Source organism: Haliotis cracherodii, unplaced genomic scaffold, assembly GCF_022045235.1.
Source record: "Haliotis cracherodii isolate W230 unplaced genomic scaffold, xgHalCrac1.p SCAF_13, whole genome shotgun sequence".
NCBI lineage: Eukaryota > Metazoa > Mollusca > Gastropoda > Lepetellida > Haliotidae > Haliotis > Haliotis cracherodii.
Genome location: NW_027266268.1, coordinates 15,286,449 through 15,310,901, shown reverse-complemented (window position 1 = coordinate 15,310,901; position 24,453 = coordinate 15,286,449). Strand labels below are relative to the sequence as shown.

The 24,453-nt window shown below is 37.8% G+C and overlaps 1 protein-coding gene across 1 annotated transcript in view; it reads right to left on the bottom strand.

The window, feature by feature from the left end:
• The window catches only part of LOC139458968 (synaptotagmin-5-like), a 90,794-nt gene that overhangs the window by 21,655 nt on the left and 44,686 nt on the right, over positions 1–24,453 (bottom strand). The window contains exon 2 of the mRNA XM_071240409.1: positions 14,043–14,251. Within this exon, the coding sequence (XP_071096510.1) occupies positions 14,043–14,251 (209 nt within the window). The remainder of the gene's footprint in view (positions 1–14,042; positions 14,252–24,453) is intronic.

Here is a 24,453-nt window from a genome sequence, read left to right as displayed (position 1 = left end):
TCATAGCACAATTGTATCCTAACACCCATAAGGTCCCATTTCTCCTGGTGGGTCACATATTGTTGAAATTATGGAGACATTATGGACAAAGACATGTTGCTTTACCAGACAGGAAACAATGATATATCGCTGTAATGGATTGACAATGGACAAAGAAATTCTCCCATGACATGGACAAGACAATAAAGTTTCAAATGAAAGAAGAAAATTATTAATGATATTTCACTGATTGTTTGTTTTGTTTGTTTGTTTGTTGTTTAATGCCGCACTCAGCAATATTCCAGCAATATGACGGCGGTCTGTAAATAATTGAGTCTGGACCAGACAATCCAGTGATTGACATCATGAGCATCGATCCACGCAATTGGGATCAATGACATGTATCAACCAAGTCTGTGAGCGTGATCACCTAATCCCTTTAAAGCCTTCTTCCCCAGATCTTCACGGGTCTGATATTTCACTAAAACAGACAGTAAACACACAACAAGAAGAAGTCAATGGTAAAAAAACATGATGATGTACCAGACAGGAAACCATGGATAGATGCGACTACAACAAACACAATGATTGGCACCAAAAAAGTGTTTTTGTCTGTAATGTTTTATGCCATCCTGACGGGGTCTTCCCAGTTAGCTCAAAACTGAAATTTGGGAGGATTAAGGGTACCATATTCGACGTAATAAGCGCCCAGCTCTAATAAGCGCCCACGTTGAGATTTGCTAATATATTGGCTAGTGAACAATCCCAATTAGCACCCCTATTCGCATATAATACGCACCGCTTCCTTCCCCTATTCGCGTATAATACGCACTTGTGTGTTATATGCACCCTTTATTATTGGCAATTAAATCCTGGAAAAATTTATCTGTCGTACATAATCATTTCAGGCTGTCAGCATGAACCACGAAACTTATCTTTGAACTCCAAAATAATATTCTAATAATAGCCCCCTATTTCTAATTTTGAGAGCGCCCTAGGTGCTTATTATGTCAAATACGGTATTAGAGATAGGGATGTTGACACTGGACTTATGTTTTATCTAGATGCAGCCTCCCAGGGAGTTCCTGACTTTATATATGTACCCGAGTGTCCTATGAGTGTCATGTGTTGTTATGCATCTGAAAACTATTTTAAATTGTGTACATAAAATAAATCAATCTATATATAAAAATAAAATTGTGTTATTATTGTTCATACAAACTATGTCTGGTGGCTGCAGTAGTCAGGAGATGGAACAGACTATACTATAATCCCCCATTGTTCTGCCAATTAACACCTATGTTACAACTCGCTGCAGTTAGCGAAAATGGGGGATTTTGTGCTGACTGGAACTAACCATCCTGACACCATGTGGCAAACTCCACATCCATGAATGAAGCTAAACCTTAGCCCTGCTGGTAAAGAAAGGACTGTTCGTCTGTCTGACCACAGTGCTAATTGGTGGGACTATCCGGATGGGGTAGCTATTTCTGTTTCCTTTTCACACCAGTCCAGTTCCGGAAGCTGAGTTTCGCCACTAACAAGGCAGATGCAATAATACATATTTCGTTGCATCGGTAAAGTAGGTGAAACCTTTGCAGTAAGTCTGACAAGAGAATATACAATAAAGACCGCAAAACAAAGATCTGAGGACATCCCATTACGGGGCACGTCAGACCGACCTTTCGTGAGCTTTGACCGACCAATGCATGACTAAGAAGAAGTCGACAATAGCCAATCAGAAGGCAGTTTAATCGAGCTTTACGGCACAAGTTTCAAACTGGCGACTACACTTTTAAACATATTTTGACATATACACAATCAAAAAATTTAAAACTGTCAAAAGAACATTCTGGAGTGGCTAATAGATGGTCTAGATTGTATGAATACAGACATAAAGCCCATAACTGTTGTTGGGAATACCCTGTGTGTGTTTTTTCAAGGTTGCACGATCAAAAATCACATTCCAACTGTCACTTTCATGATCTGATAAGTGATTCTCTGATTGGTCATATGAAAGGTCGTTCTGACATGACCCGCAATTTAAATGAGATTGCAATAAAGTTTAATTCTTTCTTTACACCAAGGCAATTAATAAGCCCAAATGGATTACACATGTATAGCAAAACCCAGTTAATTTATTGGTAAGCTCAGAGACGTGACCTGACTCTTAACCCTGTATGACCACGTAAGATGTCCGCCCATGTGCGAACCATTCTGAAGAAAGGGGTAGCAGATGGTCCACGACAAGTCAGTACGATGGATATGTGCCTCTCTAGGATAAGAAGTCTGGCATCGACTTGTCACACCGACATCTTAATAGTCGTATGAGCAACATATGTGTCCATGGGAGCATAGTGAAATTTATCATCATGACCTGCACGTGCACAACATGTGTACACCCTCTCTACCTTTAACAAACCAAATATGTTTGCCTCAATTCTGTGCACTGCCTACCAGAGCAACCTGTCCTTATATCTTCAGACCACCATGTAATAATGGGTTGTTTTTTAATTGGAAATTTACACGATATACATCTCTTCCATTGGAAGAGAGGCCGGTCACATGACCATGACAACTGAAGTTCATAAGAATATGAATGGCACAATTTGACGTTCATAAGTTTTTTTAACAAGATTGCATTCTTCCACATTCCTGGAGAAACCCCTGGAAATTCATTTGCATGAAGACACACGAAAGCATTGTTTCCGATCATTTTCTGCATGCATGTGTGGATGTGTGTGTGCAGCTGCTTGTACTAATCTGGAGTAATGCCAATTTTACAGTGCAACCAGCTCACTCACAGATGCCACGCTGCAGTTTAACATTAATACCCCACTCAGACACAGTATACTGACTCCGAGTCGACCTGTTCTTACAGAGTAACCACAAATACCTCCTTTTAACATCTTTTGGTTTGACCCGGCCGGGTGTCAAACCACGACTTTCTGCTCTCCAGGCAGACACCTATCCACTTTACAAAGAAGGCAGTCCAACTAAAAAAAACCCTGACCTACAGAAGTAGAGAGTATGTTTATGTGAACATATTCGAAAACAAAACACGAACACCATTACTGGTGGCCATGAGGGGTCACTTTGGAAGGGGAAATAACTCTAAACATGAGGAACTGGAACTGACTTCAGCATGCAGAACAAATTTAAATTGAAACATCAGGGTGATTTTTAGGTACAGTTGAATATGAGAAACAAGAAATCTTTAGGTAGCCTTCTTGCCAGTCAGTTCTGAAAACATCTTGACTCCATCAAAAAGTGCATCGTTTGAAGTGAAAATATCTCTAAACAATGTGGAACTGGAATGGTATTCAGAAACATAAATAATAAGTTCTGGTCAGGTCAATTGAATATGAGAAACGAGAAACTTTTGATGTAGCTTTCTTGCCACACAGTTCTCGAAACAACTCAGTTGCATCAAAAAGTTCAACTTCGGAAGGGAATAACCAAAAAGTTGCGAACTGGAACTGAATTAGATACACAAGAAAATCATTAGGGCAGGGGTCAGGAACATGTTTAGATTTGGATGCAAAACAAGAAACTTTCTTATTTTGCCTTGCTGCCAGACAGTTCTCCATGCACGTCATAAATGTGGTATATATTCAGCTGCACTGACAGCAGTGATGGTGCTATATCTGCACCTAATGAACCACTCAGACCAGTATCATTATACTGTATCTCCCAATGTACAACAGTTGAAGGGGACACTATCATTGCCTTGGAGGAAAACTGTCAGTCACAGGTATAGAGGTTTGGCTGGCCAGACATTTTCATCACAGTGTTATCAAGATACCTGATTAGTATGTGTATTTATACGTTGCCGTTCTGTCTGCGGATTTTATTGTGTCAATGGCACAGCTACACGGAAAACTTTGTGCAAAAGTTGATTCAATCAGTGTATGTTTTGGTTTAAGATTTTGTTGTGACTTGGACAGTTTGTGGTTAAACTTTATTCAATAACTTGGGTAATGTCTCTACTATGAAACTGCATTACAATGCTTTGCAGATCATTGTGACATCACAATCAAATGACATCACTAGTCTCTGCCACTGAAGCTGTACTCAACGACCAGTGGTAGTTGTTTATCATACAATAAAACACTGCAGGGAGTATAACCATGAGAGGCACAGCCCAAAGTGGTTTATTCTCCCTGCAGTGTTTTATTGTATGATAAACAATGACCATGAGTCATTTATTTCTTATTTCAGAGGGGCGGTCGGGTAGCCTAGTGGTTAAAGCGTTCGCTTGTCACGCCAAATACCCGGGTTCGATTCCCGACATTGGTACAATGTGTGAAGCCCATTTCTGGTGTCCCCCGCCTTGATATTGCTGGAATATTGCTAAAAGTGGCGTAAAACCATACTCACTCACTCACTCACTCTTATTTCAAAAATCAACATTATGTACAGGCTCTTTAAGGATGTTGATAAATGTACAAGCTTTAAAACTATTTTCCCAAATTTTAATAGTGATGAATCCCTGAATAGAATCGGACCTCAGGAATTTCGGACAAGTCCTTTTTTTAAGTTTGATATTTCCCGCATATTCTCACAATCCTCACATCGATCATCTGTACCCTTTCTCCTAATACTGAATGTCAAATGTCTCCCACTTTTGGATGCAATTGTTCTGCCACTGCGTTATCTGTGTAGCTCAGCTACATCTATGGGGTACAACTTACTGGACATTTCCCTATAAAAAATAATGTTGTTTAATATATGACGACGTCATCAAATTGTGAGCGCATGTTCAAATCTCCAGATATGACGTCATGATAGAACAATGTTTTATCATGAAAAAGAACATGCTTCGTTTCACATTGTTCTTTGTGATTTGTTGCATAGCTATCTTATATTACTGTTTACAAACTTAAAAAGTTGGAGAAATATTTTTTGAAGACTTTTTTCACTGGGTTTCTTTATCGCATTTGAATCGCATTTTGTTTTTACTGTATTCGTGTAATTCACATTTCGTTTCCACTGTAATCCTAGTTTTGTATTTTGTCCCTTATCTGATAAACTTGTGTGAGTTTGGAGAGTCGGGTTTGTGATTTATTGGTGTGGTGGCAGCAGTTAATCCACCCAAAACACCTTATGTAAAAAAATACCAGTCTTGATTATCCGATTAAAGAGATTTCATTGACTTCTTCGAGAGGCATTTAGAAGTTTATATTACTGGCTTCATCCTTTTGTTTATATTACAGGCTTCACCATCCAATATGTTAAACCCTTCTGTGTACATAACGGGTGTCTCCACTCCAGCAGTGTAACTGCATCTTAAACCTCCTCAATGGTATAAACACTGCCTCCTTTCCTGTATATATACTTGTCAACCATACTCTACCATACCATACATCACTTGCTTGATAACGGTGTTAGAACCTAGACCGAAACGCCACTCCTATTTGTAATAAAGAAGTTGTTCTTCCATATATCTTATCCTTACTGAGATTTCATTGGACATAAAAGGCAAAATAGCAGTGAAAATTATTTGTATGGATCACTGAAACTCAGTGAAGACACAAAGTGTTTGAACTCCAAAATCCTGGAGTTTAGTGTTTAAATACCAATTGATGACATAGCTCAGCCTCTTTCCATGTCAGTTAAATTTTCATGTACTGCATCAGAGATATTACTGCAACCTCACAAACAAATTACTTACATAGAGATTATTATAAAAGCACTGATTTTTTTTAAACAAGTGTTAGAATTCTTTTTTTTCCCAAGCGAGAGCAAGAGTAATACATTTATTCTTACACAATGATCATAACATCAGTATGGCACACATACAAGTGTCAAGATTTCGTTATAACCCATTATTCTGTAACCCTTTTGAGTGCCCCTTTACAAAAAAAGCACTGATTACGACTACCTACTTAGAAAACCACAATTGTGGGATGACCTCTTCAGTAATGACGTTGTTTCTTACGTAACATCATTCCGACCTTACGTTGCAATAACATTCAAATGTTTCAACACTGCCGTCTGGAGCAAGTAAAATATACACTGTTGCACATGCAGTGATATTTGCACTAGTGCACATCCGACCCTTATGAACTTGGTTACTTCCGACCTTATGAGTAATTCTGAATCTTAACACTTGTCTCAACCTTGACCCACAACAGAATACTTCACCATCACAGCCAAGAATAAATACCATCAACAATAACAACAAAAAATCTCACGAAATGCGATTTATTGTCGACAAGTATTTAAGACACAGCAACCAATCAAAATGTCTATAAAAATACTATGTAATAACTACGCTCTGGCCCCAATCCTCTGACATCATTAATAGACAAAAGCCGACCTTATTAGTACAATCGTTATAGACAACCGGAGGACAACAGAGAGCTATATACGACCTAACTCAGGCACAAGGCTTCTTGAAATCACCTAATGCTTGTGTCAATTCCATACCATCATACAATGGCCATACCAAATCTTCTCCAAACCCTCTTTTCTAGGAAGAGTATTTGAACCGAGGTGGCTCAGAATAGCAAAGCTCTTCTCCCGTCCTGATGTGGCATGAATCGGGAAAATTATCTGTTGCCCACAAGATCCTTTCTGTCTACAGGAGGTAACAGAATGCCTTGTTCCAAGAGGAAATTCAATTTCGGGAAAGACTACAGTCTGTGACTAGCATCAGACAGGCCTGTACAAATTCTTGTTGTCGCATAGCCTTGAGGCTACAATCTCATTCTCAAAGAGTGATAAGATTTGCTGTCAATTTTGTCCCGGTTTTGAAAGATTTGAGTAGAAAGAAGTTGCTAAGAATTGAGGTTTTTGGCATCTTCAAACATCTTTTCCATCTTCAAAGCTTCTAATTTTGGATTTTTTTGTAAAATAGTGGTTTCCTTTGAGATATTACTGTTTACAGTTTAAGACTTGTCATTGTGAATTTATTATATAAATTCAGAATTTCATTTCCATGGCAATATTTACAAAAAAACATATTACAGCTCATTTTTAAAAAAAAGGGATTTGTTCTTAGTTGAAATATAAAATTATTTTATTTACAAAAGGAATAATTACAAAGGTATTGTTACTTATGGCATATTGATTAATTGTTGGTGTCAACTGACACTTATCAATATTGAAGTATGATAATTACATGAGATTATCTCATTTAGTTGAATGAAAGTGAAATGCTGTTGAAATATAACATTTTTTTGTTCTTATTTTGTAAAACTTTTGTTTCAAGATATTTTCGAGAAAAATACTATATAATAAACTCTTACAATGAATTGAATTTTTATTATTTTGCCTTCTTTGGCATATTGACAAAGAAAATCCGTATGTAACAAATTGAAATCGTACAGTATTATTTTTAGAAAAGACATTATGATGCATCAGTGACCAAAAAGATGTCTAATCCGATTTCCTATTTTGACTTGACCATATGTTCCCATGTTTTTTTCATTAGAACAACTGACTTGCTTTTGTGCAGATGCAACCAGTGGGGCAGGATACGCATACTGGAAATGGAAAGCGTACAATGAGCTCTTGTATGAGAAGAGATTTTGTAAGAGTATGGAAACAGTCTTTGTCGCTTTTATTTCCGAAGCTTTCCCTTAAACAGTAAAACCATGTTAACCTCGGATAGCTATGTCTAAATTAACAGGATTTCAATGTATTGTGATAAAAAACCAAACCTCCATGCTATCATCACCTTACAAACTATGGCTATGGCTTTATATTTAATTAATCAGACAACTTTTTGTATTATTATTGGTTATGGATGAACCAGCTTGAGATTTAAGTCACAAACAGAAAAAAAATAAAAAGTAACTCATTTTCATTGACCATCTATTTTGTTATTATTGATGGATGAGCAATAAAAGATAAAACTGAACAAAGAGAGAAAAAAAGTAACTGGTAACTTGTCAAATTAGGAGGTGATGAAATGTAAACCTGTAAAAAAATGTGACCACATTACAAGTGATGAAATGTGAAATACAGTCTCTGATCACTTACAAATGATGAAATGTGAAATACAGTCTCTGATCACATTACAAGTGATGCAATGTGAAATACAGTCTCTGACCACATTACAAATGATGAAATGTGAAATACAGTCTTTGACCACATTACAAGTGATGAAATGTGAAATACAGTCTTTGACCACATTACAAGTAATGCAATGTGAAATACGGTCTCTGATCACATTATAAGTGATGAAATGTGAAATACGGTCTCTGATCACATTACAAGTGATGAAATGTGAAATACGGTCTCTGATCACATTACAAGTGATGAAATGTGAAATACGGTCTCTGATCACATTACAAGTGATGAAATGTGAAATACGGTCTCTGATCACATTATAAGTGATGAAATGTGAAATACGGTCTCTGATCACATTATAAGTGATGAAATGTGAAATACGGTCTCTGATCACATTACAAGTGATGAAATGTGAAATACGGTCTCTGATCACATTATAAGTGATGAAATGTGAAATACGGTCTCTGATCACATTACAAGTGATGAAATGTGAAATACGGTCTCTGATCATATTACAAGTGATGAAATGTGAAATACAGTCTCTGATCACATTATAAGTGATGAAATGTGAAATACGGTCTCTGATCATATTACAAGTGATGCAATGTGAAATACAGTCTCTGATCACACGACAGATGGTGAGGTGAAATGGGGTTTAATATCGCGCCCAAGATTATTGCACTTAAAAAGTGATGTTCATGCATCTAACTCTCTGGGCGGACACTCTACCACTGGCCCACGGAGGTGGTTGATCACATTACAAGTGATGAAATGTGAAATACAGTCCCTGATTTAATTAAAAGGGTTTGTGAATGTCGAGACTGACCACGTAGATAGGTATTTGAGATTTAGGATGATTTGGACCATTAACGGTCTATTTATGTCCAACACAAGAAATGGTTTTAATAAAGGGCAAAGAGAGTATTGAAAATGTGATATGTTCAATACTCTTGTTTGATAAGCAATATCCTCAGAAGTTGACAATGGCAATGTTTCAGTATAGATCCTTCTACCATTCTCAAGCAAGGCTGATGAAATGTGCCTTGCTTGACAATGGTATAAGGATCTATAAATAAATAGATAGTAACTCATTTTCATTGACCATCTATTTTGTTATTATTGATGGATGAGCAATAAAAGATAAAACTGAACAAAGAGAGAAATAAAGTAACTGGTAACTTGTCAAATTACGAGGTGATGAAATGTAAACCTGTAAAAAAATGTGACCACATTACAAGTGATGAAATGTGAAATACAGTTTCTGATCACTTACAAGTGATGAAATGTGAAATACAGTCTTTGACCACATTACAAGTGATGCAATGTGAAATACAGTCTCTGACCACATTACAAATGATGAAATGTGAAACACAGTCTCTGATCACATTACAAGTGATGAAATGTGAAAACAGTCTTTGACCACATTACAAGAGATGCAATGTGAAATACAGTCTCTGATCACATTATAAGTGATGAAATGTGAAAAACGGTCTCTGATCACATTATAAGTGATGAAATGTGAAATACAGTCTCTGATCATATTACAAGTGATGAAAGGTGAAATATGGTCTCTGATCACATTATAAGTGATGAAATGTGAAATACAGTCTCTGATCATATTACAAGTGATGAAATGTGAAATACAGTCTCTGATCACATTACAAGTGATGCAATGTGAAATACAGTCTCTGATCACATTACAAGTGATGAAATGTGAAATACGGTCTCTGATCACATTATAAGTGATGAAATGTGAAATACGGTCTCTGATCACAATATAAGTGATGAAATGTGAAATACAGTCTCTGATCATATTACAAGTGATGAAATGTGAAATACGGTCTCTGATCACATTATAAGTGATGAAATGTGAAATACGGTCTCTGATCACATTACAAGTGATGAAATGTGAAATACAGTCTCTGATCACATTACAAGTGATGAAATGTGAAATACGGTCTCTGATCACACGACAGATGGTGAGGTGAAATGGGGTTTAATATCGCGCCCAAGATTATTGCACTTAAAAAGTGATGTTCATGCATCTACCTCTCTGGGCGGACACTCTACCACTGGCCCACGGAGGTGGTTGATCACATTACAAGTGATGAAATGTGAAATACAGTCCCTGATTTAATTAAAAGGGTTTGTGAATGTCGAGACCGACCACATAGATAGGTATTTGAGATTTAGGATGATTTGGACCATTAACGGTCTATTTATGTCCAACACAAGAAATGGTTTTAATAAAGGGCAAAGAGAGTATTGAAAATGTGATATGTTCAATACTCTTGTTTGATAAGCAATTTCCTCAGAAGTTGACAATGGCAATGTTTCAGTATAGATCCTTCTACCATTCTCAAGCAAGGCTGATGAAATGTGCCTTGCTTGACAATGGTATAAGGATCTATATCAAAACATTGCCAATAAAGTAAAAATAAAGAAGTTGTTATCCATAAATTGTGTCTACTTTGTTCAATACTCCTTTCTGAAATGGTTTAAAAGTTGATGAACAATGCATGAAGATATGAGTCTTCCATAATATATCACATTTTCCAAACGCAGACACCAAGTCTAATATATCCTGCTGAATTGAACCATAAAATGTCTTGGGGCCCAAAAGTGTGAACAAGACTGACATGAAACAACAGAAGAGTTATCCCCCTTGTTTGAACATTTCTACCTCAGTTGCTCGCAACTTGTTCAATCTCATCAAGATCAGATATTTCACTTTGATTGATAGCTCCTCTGACAAAAACTGACAACTACTCTGAGCGAACTTTGATCCGCAAATAAAAAATGAATGATTCATTGGGTTTTGACCTGATCAAATGTTAGCTTTCAGCTTGCCTTCATTCTCAAATGGGGAGGTGGGGTAGCCTGGTGGTTAAAGCGTTCGCTCATCACGACAAATACCCGGGTTCGAATCCCCACATGGGTACAATGTGTGAAGTCCGTTCCTGGTGTCCCCCACCGTGATATTGCAGGAATATTGCTAAAAGCAGAGTAAAACCATACTCACTCTTCCGCAAACTAGTGGCTATGGGCAGCCTTTCACTGGAACTTTTACTCATGAGAGATGTGGGATTAATAAAACCATGCACACCTGAAAATCCTTGTTGATTTTTAAAGTGAATTGACACTGTGTAAAATATTCACAATATAACACAGTCACTAGTTTTCATTCGTAACTGCTCATTTGCTTTTGTTTCTAAGCTCAGGTGAGGTGAGGTGAAATTGGGTTTAACCTTGCATCCAAGATTATTGCACTTATATAGCGACATGCATGTAGCTGTGTGTTTGTGTGGCTGCTTGTACTAGTCCAGACTGATGCCAATTTATAGTGCTAGCTCACTGAGATACGGCAGTTTTAACATGAATACCCCACTCAGAAAGTATACTGACTCCGAGCCGACCAGTCCTTGGTTTAGCCCCTTTATGCCGGGTGCCAGACAGGGTAACAACAAGTACCATCTTTTAACGTCTTTTGGTATGACGCGGCCAGGGATCGAACCCCGGACCTTCCGCTCTCCGGGCGGAAACTCTACCACAAGATCTAAGTTCAAAAGTCAAACATGCGGCTCCAATAGCTCCACTCACTCGCACTGAGAATTAAAAGTCCCCATGCTGATAGGCTGATTAGAACTTATGTCAGACCTTGAGAGGGGTATCAAATCTAATTACTAAAAGATCTGATTTTAATTAGATTGCACACAGATCCATAAAAGGAATACAAGCCAGTTGATGAGATAAACTGAGAATCATTTTTTTATATTATTTATATCCTGAAGGTATTACGCTGAATTTACAATGTCCTCGCCAATGGAAGTCCGTGTCTCATCCTAATGCCACATGACTGTACTGTGCAGTAGGGTGATCACAATCAGATGTCAGCACCAGGCTCGGGGCTTCCAGCTGCCTGGGACAATACTCTTTACCAGTAAAGAATTAGTACATGCAGTCATCATCTGCCTGGTGGAAAGCAACATGGCTGAAGTTTGCACGAAGACGAAAGAACTGGTCCAATCGGTCATCTCTAATGAAGTCAGATAAGCTTAAATGGCTTAATATGTTGCCCAATAATTGTGACTGAGGATTGTGGAAGCCTTTGAGATTTTGTTTTATTGGATTACGGGCTTCGGCGATAGCTTTAACAGATTGGAAAAAAGATTACAGATAGGTCTGTTGTGCTGGTCTCTGTTTTGATGGAAGATCTACAATTCAGTGAAAGAAACTCTACAACTATTGTTCTTTGGTCTTGGGCATTGTAAATGATGCTTTTGATCTCACCCAAAATACAGTACATATTTTTCATTGAAATGTTCAGAAGTCTATATGATGTTCTTCACTCCGGACAGCAGGATAGAAAGGGTATATACATTGCATCGATAGCATTTGAAGGTTTCAACAGGGAGGGGGTTGGCACATTAGATGAAGAGTGAGGTGAGGTGAGGTGAAATGGGGTTTAAAGTTACGTCCAAGATTATTGCACTTATATAGCGACGTGCATGTACGTGTGTGTGTTTGTGTGGCTGCTTGTACTAGTCCGGACTGATGCCGATTTATAGTGCAAGCTCACTGAGATACCATGTCGCAGTTTAACATGAATACCCCAATCAGACACAGTATACTGACTCCGAGCCGACCAGTCCTTGTTTTAGCCCCTTAATGCCGAGCGCCAGACAGGGTAACAACAAGTGCCATCTTTTAATGTCTTTTGGTATGACGTGGTCGGGGATCGAACCCCGGACTTTCTGCTCTCCGGGCGGACGCTCTACCACAAGACCACGGAGGTGGTCTAGATGAAGAGTAGTATTATGACAGCGATATATGTGGTAGTGGACAAACATGTAATTTTTGTTTCTTTTTTGTTTAAAGCCAAAATACAGTGGCCTGTAAATGATCAAATCTGAACCAGACAAACCAGTGATTGATATCATGAACAAAGTCCATGCTGGCAGGGTATGACTCGCAATCAACCAAGTGACCTTTTAAAAGTAACCAGTTGCTGGGGATCAAACCTACCAGGAATCCCCACGGGGTAAACAGAGTAAAACCACGTGATATCTTTTATTTGGCTGAGTAATAGATGAAAAACTAAATGTCTACTGAATGGTTAACTCTGTTTACCAGTGCTAATTGCATAAATGATCAGAATTCTACCTTCATGCAACACCAAACAGCAAAAGATCACATTGCATGAAGCTGTGTAAATAAATGAACTGCAGACATCCAGATCACTAATCAAACAATCTGTGCAAGGCTCAAATAGAAAATAACATTGAATACTCATGTAATGATCCCAAAAAATGGCTCGGTGGACTGACCCAAAGTACTGATGAATCTCTAAATCCTAAGGATATTTTACTAATTGATTTTCAAAACTGGTAGTTTATGAGTAAAATATAGAAGTCTTCTGACATATATTATTTAAACTATGATGTTTCAAAATTAGCTGTTGTCCAAGGAATGTTTAAGTAACATAAATTGTAGGACAAAATGACTTCTGATATGCTCCTCAAACAACTTCAATGTTAGCAAGACAATCTCAGGTCGACACATTGGTTCATGTTTTCGATATTCCTCGCATGTATGTTTGGATGTATATTGAATAATGATTGCAGCTGAAGAAGCTTAAACTTTGACAACCACATTCCTACAAACACTCAAACACTACCAACGCCTTCCAATTTTGTTTTTTTTCATTTATTTATGTACATTTTTAACTTGAAATTCCCAAAAAATATTTTCCACCTACACAGAATTTTGTAAACTAACAAAAAATAAAAATCCTGGTTATAAACTGTATAAGCCTGAAATGTTTCTCAGCTTGTGTAGCTTTGAACGAAGAAAACATGACTTTCATTTTTGTGTGATGTCTCCTAAAAAACAATAAATTGAACATACATGAAGCAATGTTAAAAAACATGTATAGATATAGATATATAAACACTGTACAATGCTAATCTTTAACAAAGTCTACAACACATGGAAAGATTCACAATATATTTTAGAATGTGAAGAAAAATACAAATCAAATTTACCTTTTTGTCATAAAGCCTTGTGTCAATTTTAGTGAAATCGATGGCATCGTGCATTGATGCTCTTCTTCGTTGGTTATAGGCAGGCGGGGGGGTTGATGGAACAGCCTCAGATCCCATCATTGGCCCAGTCAGCTTCTCACTCGGAAAGGTGAAGGCCAACTCTCGGAGACCGGGTATTGAGGCAGGTGTAACTACGCCGGAACTTATTTCTGGAACAAAAACAAAGAACTAATATATTTATCCATGAAGAAGAAGATCCAGGCATCAGAAAAAATCCATACATTTCTCAGGCTCGGATGAGTTAGTGAGTTGGGATCAACGCTGATTTCTGTTGTTTCTGGAATAACACAGCGTGTCAGTGTTATGTGCCAGGTCAGCTAAAAATGATGCAGGTCACAGATGTTTATCAGACAAAACCATGGTAATATGCAAGACCAAGCAGATGTAAGATTAGGTGAAATGGGGTTTAACGTCACGTTCAAGATGTGTATGTGTGTGCCTGCTCGTACCAATGCTGGTTTTATAGAGTTAGCCCACTGAGATACCATGCTGCAGTTTAACATGGATACCCCACTCAGACACAGTATACTGACTCCGGACCGACCAGTCCTTGTTTCAGCCCCTTAATGCAGAGCGCCAGGCAGGGACACAACAAGTACCATCTTAAACGTCTTTTGGTATGACGCGGCCAGGGATTGAACCCCCGACCTTCCACTCTTAGGGTGACTGCTCTACCACTTGACCATGGATGGGGTGACAGACCAAGGACCATTAGCTAATGAAAATTTGTAAATCTGTAAATGATCAAGTCTGGACCAGATAATCCAGTGATTGACATCATGAGCATCCATCTATAATTGGGATACAATGACATGCATCAACCAAGTCAGCAAGTCTGACCACCTGATCCTGCTACTCTTACATCAAGCAAGGATTGCTGCTGAAGACCAATATTAACCCGGATCTACACTGGACAATGGACAATCTGTCATAAGACAAAGTGTTTTTTTCAACCAATCTTAATGATTTAATTAATGGTTTTGCCAACAGAAAACTTCTACTGGATAGCGACCAGTTATTGCCCCCAAAAAAGTTTTCTCCAACCCCCATTATGGCAAGCATGTGATACTTGTTTTACTTTGGATCATTTTTATAAGAAGAGAGACATATTTATCCATAAATAATGAAATAAAATATTCTTGTCAGGAAAACACACACCATATAAGCACCTTGCTAAGATAAACTTTAGAAAAGAAATAATTAACTTGTCAACAAAAAATCAAACAAGACGATGAAGCACATTTTGTCCTGTCATTGCTTACATTCTGTCTCTCATTTCTTCCCCAAAATACAATTCCAAACAGTAATTTAGCTAGTTTTCTAAAAATGTTCAACCTTAATATATCACAAAATCTATAGAACATTGTGTTATGGATGAGCATGTGTAGATCAAATCCGGAGGATATTGCTTTACGTCGGTTGGCAGACGACAAATTGATAAAAGAATTTCTTATTAATTTAATGAATAAAATAATGGAGTGGGCTACCCAGAGATATGCATGTGATCACATGGCACATGCTGTTTACACGATGGCATTACTGGTACTGATAGTAAACGGGAAACTTCTATTTCCACCGATTTGATTCCCTCTCCTAGAATTATAACAGAAAATCTACACAAACTTTTTCCACAGACAGAAATAAGCGCATTTGCTCACAGTTTCACAAAAACCAAAGTCATTGGTACAGTAAATTTTATACAAGGAATAATTTAGAATGTTGAGAAATGGTCAGTGACCATGCAAATTTGAAATGCAAGTCAATAGGGAAAGCAACCGTACAATGCTTCATACAAAAGACACTTTTCAAAGTTTTCTTTCATTCCTCCAAACAACAAAACTTCTAAAATTTAAGCACACCCTCCACTTCTTTTCTTTAAAAAAAACATGAACTTCAATTGATCGTTGAGAAAGATCTTCATGTCATTTCGAGTTCATTCTCAAATAATGTCTAAAATTCCAACTGCTGAAACGCTGCTGCCAGCACCGACTATGGTCTTAAGCTGTATTTAGCATTATTCCAGCAGTACTGTGGCAGAGGTCACCGGAAATGGTTCCTCCAAAGAGTCACGACAACTGGGTCATATATGATTCAAAGGAGCAGACAAAGCTATTGAAAGAGTCCACAAACAGCTCTTGTAACAGAACAGCCAAAAAAATAGGAAAAAATGAAAATCTCTCTCACATCCCCTAGAGCATACATTCAATAATACATTTACCCTCATTACCCACTCATCCCCTTCTCAGCTTCAGCAGCCAATAGTCATCCCTTTTTCAGATCTTGGAAATTCAGAGACTTGAGGGTTTCCTTTTGATACTCATGAATTCCCTTGCAAAATGATGTTTACATAACCTTATACATGACTTAATTTCAGGGACAGTGTGAGTGAGTAAGTTTGATTTTATGCCGCTTTTAGCAATATTCCGGCAATATCATGGCGGGAGACACCAGAAATGGGCTTCACACAATGTATCCATGTCGGGAATCGAACCTGGGTCTTCAGCATAACGGGCGAACGCTTTAACCACTAGGCAACCCGACCGCCCCTCAGGGACTGTGTGTTTGTCTAATAGACCTGCTAGAGAACATTTCATTTGATGATGGATTTCGATCTCAATGATATGTCATTTAGCAAACAAAAACAGAAGTGGTTTGTTAGAGAATTAACATATGATAACTTCAATAACAGTACCCTGGCACTGTAGCTCACCTGGATATGTAGTCAATAGTTTATAATGTCACTAAAGACAGCCACTTCACAAAACTTTCTGTCAGTATTGTTTTTCAATTATGTAATGGAGAAATTATGACAATCTGTTGATTTTACTAACAGAATCAACAGATTCAAATGTTTGTTTGTATGTTGTTTAATGCTGCGCTCAGCAATATTCCAGCTGTATGACGGCAATATGTAAATAATCAAGTCTGGACCAGACAATCCAGTGATTGACATCACGAGCATCAATCCACACAATTGGGATACAATGACATGCATCAGCCGAGTCAGCGAGCCTGACCACCTGATCCTGTTAGTCGCCTCTAACTGCAAGCATTGATGGCTGAAGACCTATCGTACCACAGATCTCCAAGTGATTTCATTGACTTAAACCATGGTTGGAGTATAATTTCTCTATAATTTGGAATTATGATCTATAGTTATACTTGTATGAGTATAGTTTCCCTTGGTAAAAATGCATATTTGGAATGGCCAGTGAATTCCTGACACAGAATTAACTACAAGAACAATCCTGTGACATCACCATAATGGTTTAATTTCTAAATAATAATGAGATCTAAAAAACATTAATATTCTAATAATTTGAACAAAAGATGAAGAAATATACAAGCCAAAGTTCAGCTTCCTCATTTCAGAGGAGAAATCTCAGTCAGGTGAGCTAAAAATATGTAGTCGTCGGTGTTTAACGTTTTTCAAGGTGTATATATCTATGAAATATACACCAACAAGTGCAATCAACAACACCAACCACATGTCCATCACTGTCAAACACATGCCTCACATTTATTGATTTATTTCACTGCAATCAGCAAGCTTCCTCCTTGTCAGCTGTTTAATCTGCTTCACAATATACAGTACTATCTCAACTCTCTGCAAATTATGGGTCTCAGCTCGAGGGCTTTTCAATTATTTCCACCATGGTCTAGGTTGCATTGATATCAACGTGTGCCTAGCACAAGAAACACATGTTCTACCCCCAACTGGCCTCTGTTGCGTCAATGTTACTGATAGATGCCAAAAAATTTATTCATTTATCTAATTTTCTCATGCAATTTTTCAACATTTATTAAATTAGAACATGGGGAAAAACAAATTTATATCTTGTTTTATAATCAGCTGACTTTGAATTTTTCAAATTGCATAGAGTGCTTTGTTGGTTTGAAAATATGCTTACCAAGCCCTTTTTGTAGGTGGCGATAATTTAGCCTGCACAAATTTAATTAATTGATTTTTGGCTCGACTGTAGCTTTTTGTCCATTTCTCAAATTATCTTAAATCCATAATGGGAAATAATTTTGTCCAGCAACATTTTATCAGACTGCACTACAATGCCATTTTGTCTATGCCATAATTAGCACGGCCGGCCAGGTATGTCATCTGATTGGATATTATCACCAGTCGGGTATAGAATATACGCAATCATTTCATTGGTTGTTAGGGGACCTGTGTAACATTCAAATAATTATAGTATGGATTCCATGTACTGAATTCGACGTAATAAGCGCCCACGGCGATATTTGCTAATATATTGGCTAGTGAACAATCCCAATTAGCACCCCTTCAGATTGATCAATGTACACAAGACTTATTTATTCGTGTATAATACACACTCGTGTGTTATGTGCACCCTTAATTATGGGCAATTAAATTCTGGAAAAATATATCTGTTGTATATAAACATTTCAGGTTGTCAGCATAAACCATGAATCTTTCAACTCTGGTTTTTTTTCACCAAAATAATATTCTAATAAGAGCCCCCTATTTCTAATTTTGAGAGCACCCTGGGTGTGTATTATGTCAAATATGGTATGTCAAGAGTATGTCTAGTAGGGGCGTGTCAAGTAACCCTGATTTAACGTGAATTATATGATTTTAGCATCGTACGATATTTATCTTTTCAATTTTATGGGTGCGGTTTCCACCCACACCCTCGATCTGTGCGGTCATAAAGATAGACATTGATTGATATTCGTAGCCAATCAGTGATAATTAACAGGATGGTATATGTCACACCTGCAGTCACTCATCTCACAAGAACATGTAACTGCAGTAGATTATTGCCTAATGTGTGCCATCAGTCAGTCCAGGTATCATAAAACATTCAGCCTTGTGTATAGTATATTAATGTAACACGTTAGCAAGTGACACGGATTCACAGAGTCTATGACATGTCGCTTCATCTTTGTAGTGCTATTTCAAGACTACAACGACAAATTTTGATTTGGAGAAAATATATGAAAGAAACAAAGCAATCTGCAAACACTTGTAATCCATGCGTCCAAGATGTTGTGCATCCTGATTATTTTCATCTAAATTGTCCGTCACAGGTAACTTGTGCGATCAGGCATGTAATTTTGGAGTTACTTTCCCTTTATCAAGACCATATATGGAGTCTCTGTATACTGTAAAGCTTGAAAATAACGCGAGCGTGAATAAAATGCGAAAAAAGCGAGTGGTCTTTGCTCGCATTAATTAACTTCGCATTTATGTCTCCAAAATGACTATCAACAGTAATACGGCCTCACTGCACACTTTGGATAGTGGAAATAGCAACATGAATATAAACACAAACACGGTTTATTGAGCAGCAGTTGAAACAAGGATATAGCAATGTCATTTAAAGAATAGGAATTACACAATGGGCATCAAGTGAGTTATCACTGCTGGGGTCAAGAGTTCTACCAACTCATGTCAAGTTTGTTGACACTTTCTCGCATACCAATCAGTGAACTGTTGTTGGTTCAATTATTTTATTGCCTTTGAACTTCCTTCATGCCAGTCAACAGTGTTGTTTTTAGGAAAACAATGTTTATTGTTTTTACAGAAGTGCTCTACTCAGTGCTAATAAGCAGTGCTATTTGCTGTATGATTGGATTATGGTAAGGATATGTATCATTCCACTGGGGATAGGGTGGCTAGGGGTCAGCAGTCATATTAATTTGGAGATGCATTAATGTCCAGATTTACAGTATTAAGGCTCCATCTCCGCTGTATTTTCAGACTTTGGAATTGATAGACAGGACAAAAATGCAAATACACCTTATATATGCGCCGCTTTCAATGTTTTGAATACGATATTTGCATTAACGATGTTACAATCTATCCAAATCTGCCAAGTTGTATATGACCATGAGACCTGCACTTTAAGTAGCTTTAAGGTGCTCCTTGTCAACCCAATAAATTCAACCCAAGATCCAACAAAAGCCAAACTCATACTCAAATGAAAGGAAAATTGAAATTGCCATCTCACGCCTCAGACTCAGTCACAAAAAGCACTGTGACAAGGTTTGTTCATCTTGCAATCAGGCTGAATCCATTGCTCACGTGTTACTAGAATGTCAAGACCGCGCCCCAGCCCAGGCTTGGTTAAAACAAGAATTGCAGTTAGATTGGCTATCTGTCATAGATCTCCTAAAGCCAAGAGATGCAATAGCGAAGGCCAAACTAACTCTATTTCTGAGAGATGGACAGATACTTGAACGTATATAAACAGAGCAGCCAAGGATAAAAATGAAATTATATCAATATACGAAAATAAAAATCATATCAATACAACAGAAATTATGTGAATACCAAACTCAAAATAGATATGTGTACCCTACTCACACACATGAGTCACAAAGAGGGACAGGTCAGCCAAAATTGCAAAGGCAGAAGGCGACCTCTTAAACACTAAATTGTCAACATTATTCTTACTGGACAAAACTCTCTCTTCAACTGAGCACTGAAGGATAGATTAAGCACATATGCAGGCTGGAACGTTCGACCAAGTTTTCTTGGTCGAAATTCAACAAAGTTTTTGACACGCCATCAAAGTTTTGGTGGAAATTATCTTTCCAAGGTGCATGCTACTGACGAGGAATTGTTTGCTGTTCTCATATGTATTTTGTGTATTGCCATGTTGAGAAGGCGGCGTCCGGGTAGGCAAAGGCATATTTGGTCCCGAGAATGGCTGCTCGTTGTTGAAACAAATCAATTAATTTTTCCAACATCTCGTCAGTCTAAAATAGTTGACTTGACTCTATGCACTTCTGGTTAAAAAGGGGTAAATGTTCCTTGCAGTCTGATTGGCTAAATTAAATAAATGTCATCAAACTTTGATCAACTTTGACGAGAAATAGGATCGGTTTCTATTCCATCAAAGTCCTGTCAAAAACTTTGTCAAAGATTTTGACGGCATGTTACATTATCAAAAACTTGGTCAAAATGGACTTTGACCAAGTTTTTGATCAAAGTTTTTGATAGTGCAATGGGGCTTTGGCTGCATCAGTCCTCTTAAATGAGAATACAAACCAACAGTGGGAGTGATGATAACAAAATTTCATTCCAAAACTTTTTATTAAACACTCTGTGGCATAACTGAACATATATACCTAGACAGATTAATTGATTTCTCTGTCTAGTCTATTACTTGAAACGCGAAAGCAAATAATGGCCACGTATTTCTTTGAATGAATATCAATCAAAATAAACTTTTAATTTCCTCAATACTCATAAAACTAAAAAATATATGTTTGCTATTAACACAAATGATCTGCTTATATATACATTTATGATTTCTTTCAACACAATATCACATAGAATAGTCATTCTTTCTCTGATTTCAATATCACTTAAAACTTTTTTCCAAAAATATCACCTTTTCTTAACAAGTACAAGATCATTATGAAACATAAGAGAGGTGAACTCAAACAGAAATAGATAAATACTTACTCTAAACATGATTCAGTACCTAAAGATTGGCAGTGTATTGACCAGCACCCTGTCAGTGGACCTTGATTTGCTCTGATTTTCCAATAGCACCAGCACCATCATAAAATCAATTCTCACATCTTTCCTTTTTTCCTCAAAACATTACTTTGTAATGGATTTCTCACTTGATGATATCTCTGACAGCAACAAAGGTATTATTCCACCAGGATCAATGTACCAGTGGGAACACAGCCACATTTCAATACCGATAAACCATGCACGAAGGAAACCTATACCTCAGTAATTTGCTGCCTTTCAATTTACTAACACCAGAAGAATAAGCTGTCTTTCCAATATTGGAAAGCACATGGAATGAACAGGACTGAATAGGAATTAATGTTCCCCCTATTCTGTCCATCTGTAGAGAGCTGCTAGTTCCACCATTTCCACAAATCAATTGACTACCTTTCCCAGGTTATTGCCAGATTGGGTTTCAATGGAATGTTTACAGCTGTTTTTGATTGTTTTAGATATCAAGCAGTATCGCCGCAGCCTCAGCCTTTGGTGTCAACATTTCACAACTTTTGCAGTGCAATCGACCATGCTGTTTTCAAGGTTTTAAAGAGCACCATTGTGTTACGACTCATGCTCAAAAGATGTTTGATCAGGGTTATAACATGAAAAGGTGCAATTAAGTTTTATGGTAGACATGTGGAGAACATTTCCAAATTTGACGCATCAGTGACAAGAATGTCTGATGCAATTCCCTTTATACTTGTACCATATGATCCCATGTTTTTTCTGGTGGATTATTGACTTGCTTTTGCATGTGTTTATGATGGTGCCACCGGTGGGGCAAGATAAGCTCACCTATTCGCAAACACCTGGTATAACTATTTCATTGTGATACATAAACACATGCTTATCACATAGTCAGAATGGTACAATGGAGATTTCTTATGATTAGGAAAATGGTTTCATCGCTATTCTTGACATTTAGTGACTAGGATTGTTTGTAGGGCTGTGACAGGTATTCAAGTACTCCAGCAAGGCTTGGGTTTAGATGGACCCAATGATGAAGCCAAGGCTTGGGTTTAGATGGACTCTATGACGAAGCCAAGGCTTGGGTTTAGATGGACTCCATGACGAAGCCAAGGCTTGGGTTTAGATGGACTCCATGACGAAGCCAAGGCTTGGGTTTAGATGGACTCGATAAAGAAGCCAAGGCTTGGGTTAAGTTGGACTCCATGACGAAGCCAAGGCTTGGGTTTAGATGGACTCGATGACGAAGCTATGGCTTGGGATTAGATGGACTCAATGACAAAGCCAAGGCTCGGGTTTAGATGGCCTAGATGACGAAGCCATGGTTTGGGTTTAGATGGACTCGATGACGAAACCAAGGCTTGGGTTTAGATGGACTCGATGACGAAGCCAAGGCTTGGGTTTAGATGGACTCAATGACGAAGCCAAAGCTTTGGTTTAGATGGACTCGATGATGAAGCCAAGTCTTGGGTTTAGATGGACTCGATGACGAAGCCAAGGCTTGGGTTTAGATGGACTCGATGACGAAGCCAAGGCTTGGGTTTAGATGGACTCGATGACGAAGCCAAGGCTTGGGTTTAGATGGACTCTATGACGAAGCCAAGGCTTGGGTTTAGATGGACTCCATGACGAAGCCAAGGCTTGGGTTTAGATGGACTCTATGACGAAGCCAAGGCTTGGGTTTAGATGGATTCGATGACGAAGCCAAGGCTTTGAGGACCATACAGTGGGGATACCTCACACCTACACTTCTATAACATCATGTGCTGGACATGGTAGAGAGAAACAGTACTGTGTCTGGATTAGGGCTGGGACGGGTAGCTAGGGTACTTGGATCGGGTAGGTCCTGACTTGGACACGGGTCCCCACAGGACTACCCGGACACATGGTTAGTCATGTGATATATTTTTTAAAGACAAAAACTCTCTATAGCTAAGGGGTTACACTACAAGTTTCTAAGGTATGCATTTCTTTCTGACGATGCACACATTCCTTTTGACTTGTATATGTTTGAGTAAAGATAAAGCTTCAGTCAACTTCAGCGTACGCATAATCTGATCGTTTGATATATGTATCTAAATAGCTTTTGTCAGGGCTGTGGTAAAACAATTAACAATCAGACATTTTGTACCCAACTCTTGAGACCTACAGTGGGTACCCTGGTAGGGTCGGGTAACAGGGGGTGCAAGTTCCAGGGTACTAAAGTTGGACTTGTCCTAGCCCTAGTCTGGATGCATTTTGACTTTCGCAGTTAATCAAAGAAAGAAATCAGGTTTTGTCACAAGGGTACTAAAGTACATTTTCTTTAACTGTCAGATCATTTATAACCAGTGAGAATCTGTAATAATGTTTGTTTGTTGCATGGAGTAATATGCCATCAAATCAATGTTCGGACACCAAGAACTGACTTCACATATTGCCCATGTCGAGAATCAAACCCAGGTCTTCAACATGAATAAATGCTTTCACCACTTAGCTACCACACACATCTTTGGCTGCATTCATACATTAATACAGACTATCTAATGTATAGATAATTTGGACAGATGGAATTTGTTGAAAATAAGAATTCCAGAATTAGAAAGTTTGGAAAGTTTGAAAATGAAATCTTTTCTGTCGTGCAAAAGTTGGTCTGTCTAAGATTTTATAGCAATACTGATCGAGTGTTTGGTAGAAATTCTGCCAAATCAAAATCTGATTTATCGCAATAAAAATAAACTCTGAATATTCACACTTCCTTTCTTATGGTGTAAAATTTATTCAGAGACAAACATAGAAAATTATTAATGAATATTTATAACCTCACTCTGTGTTGGATTCATATTGCAAAATAAAGATTATCGTTTCTTCCATATTTCATTTTCAATAAAGGAAGCAATT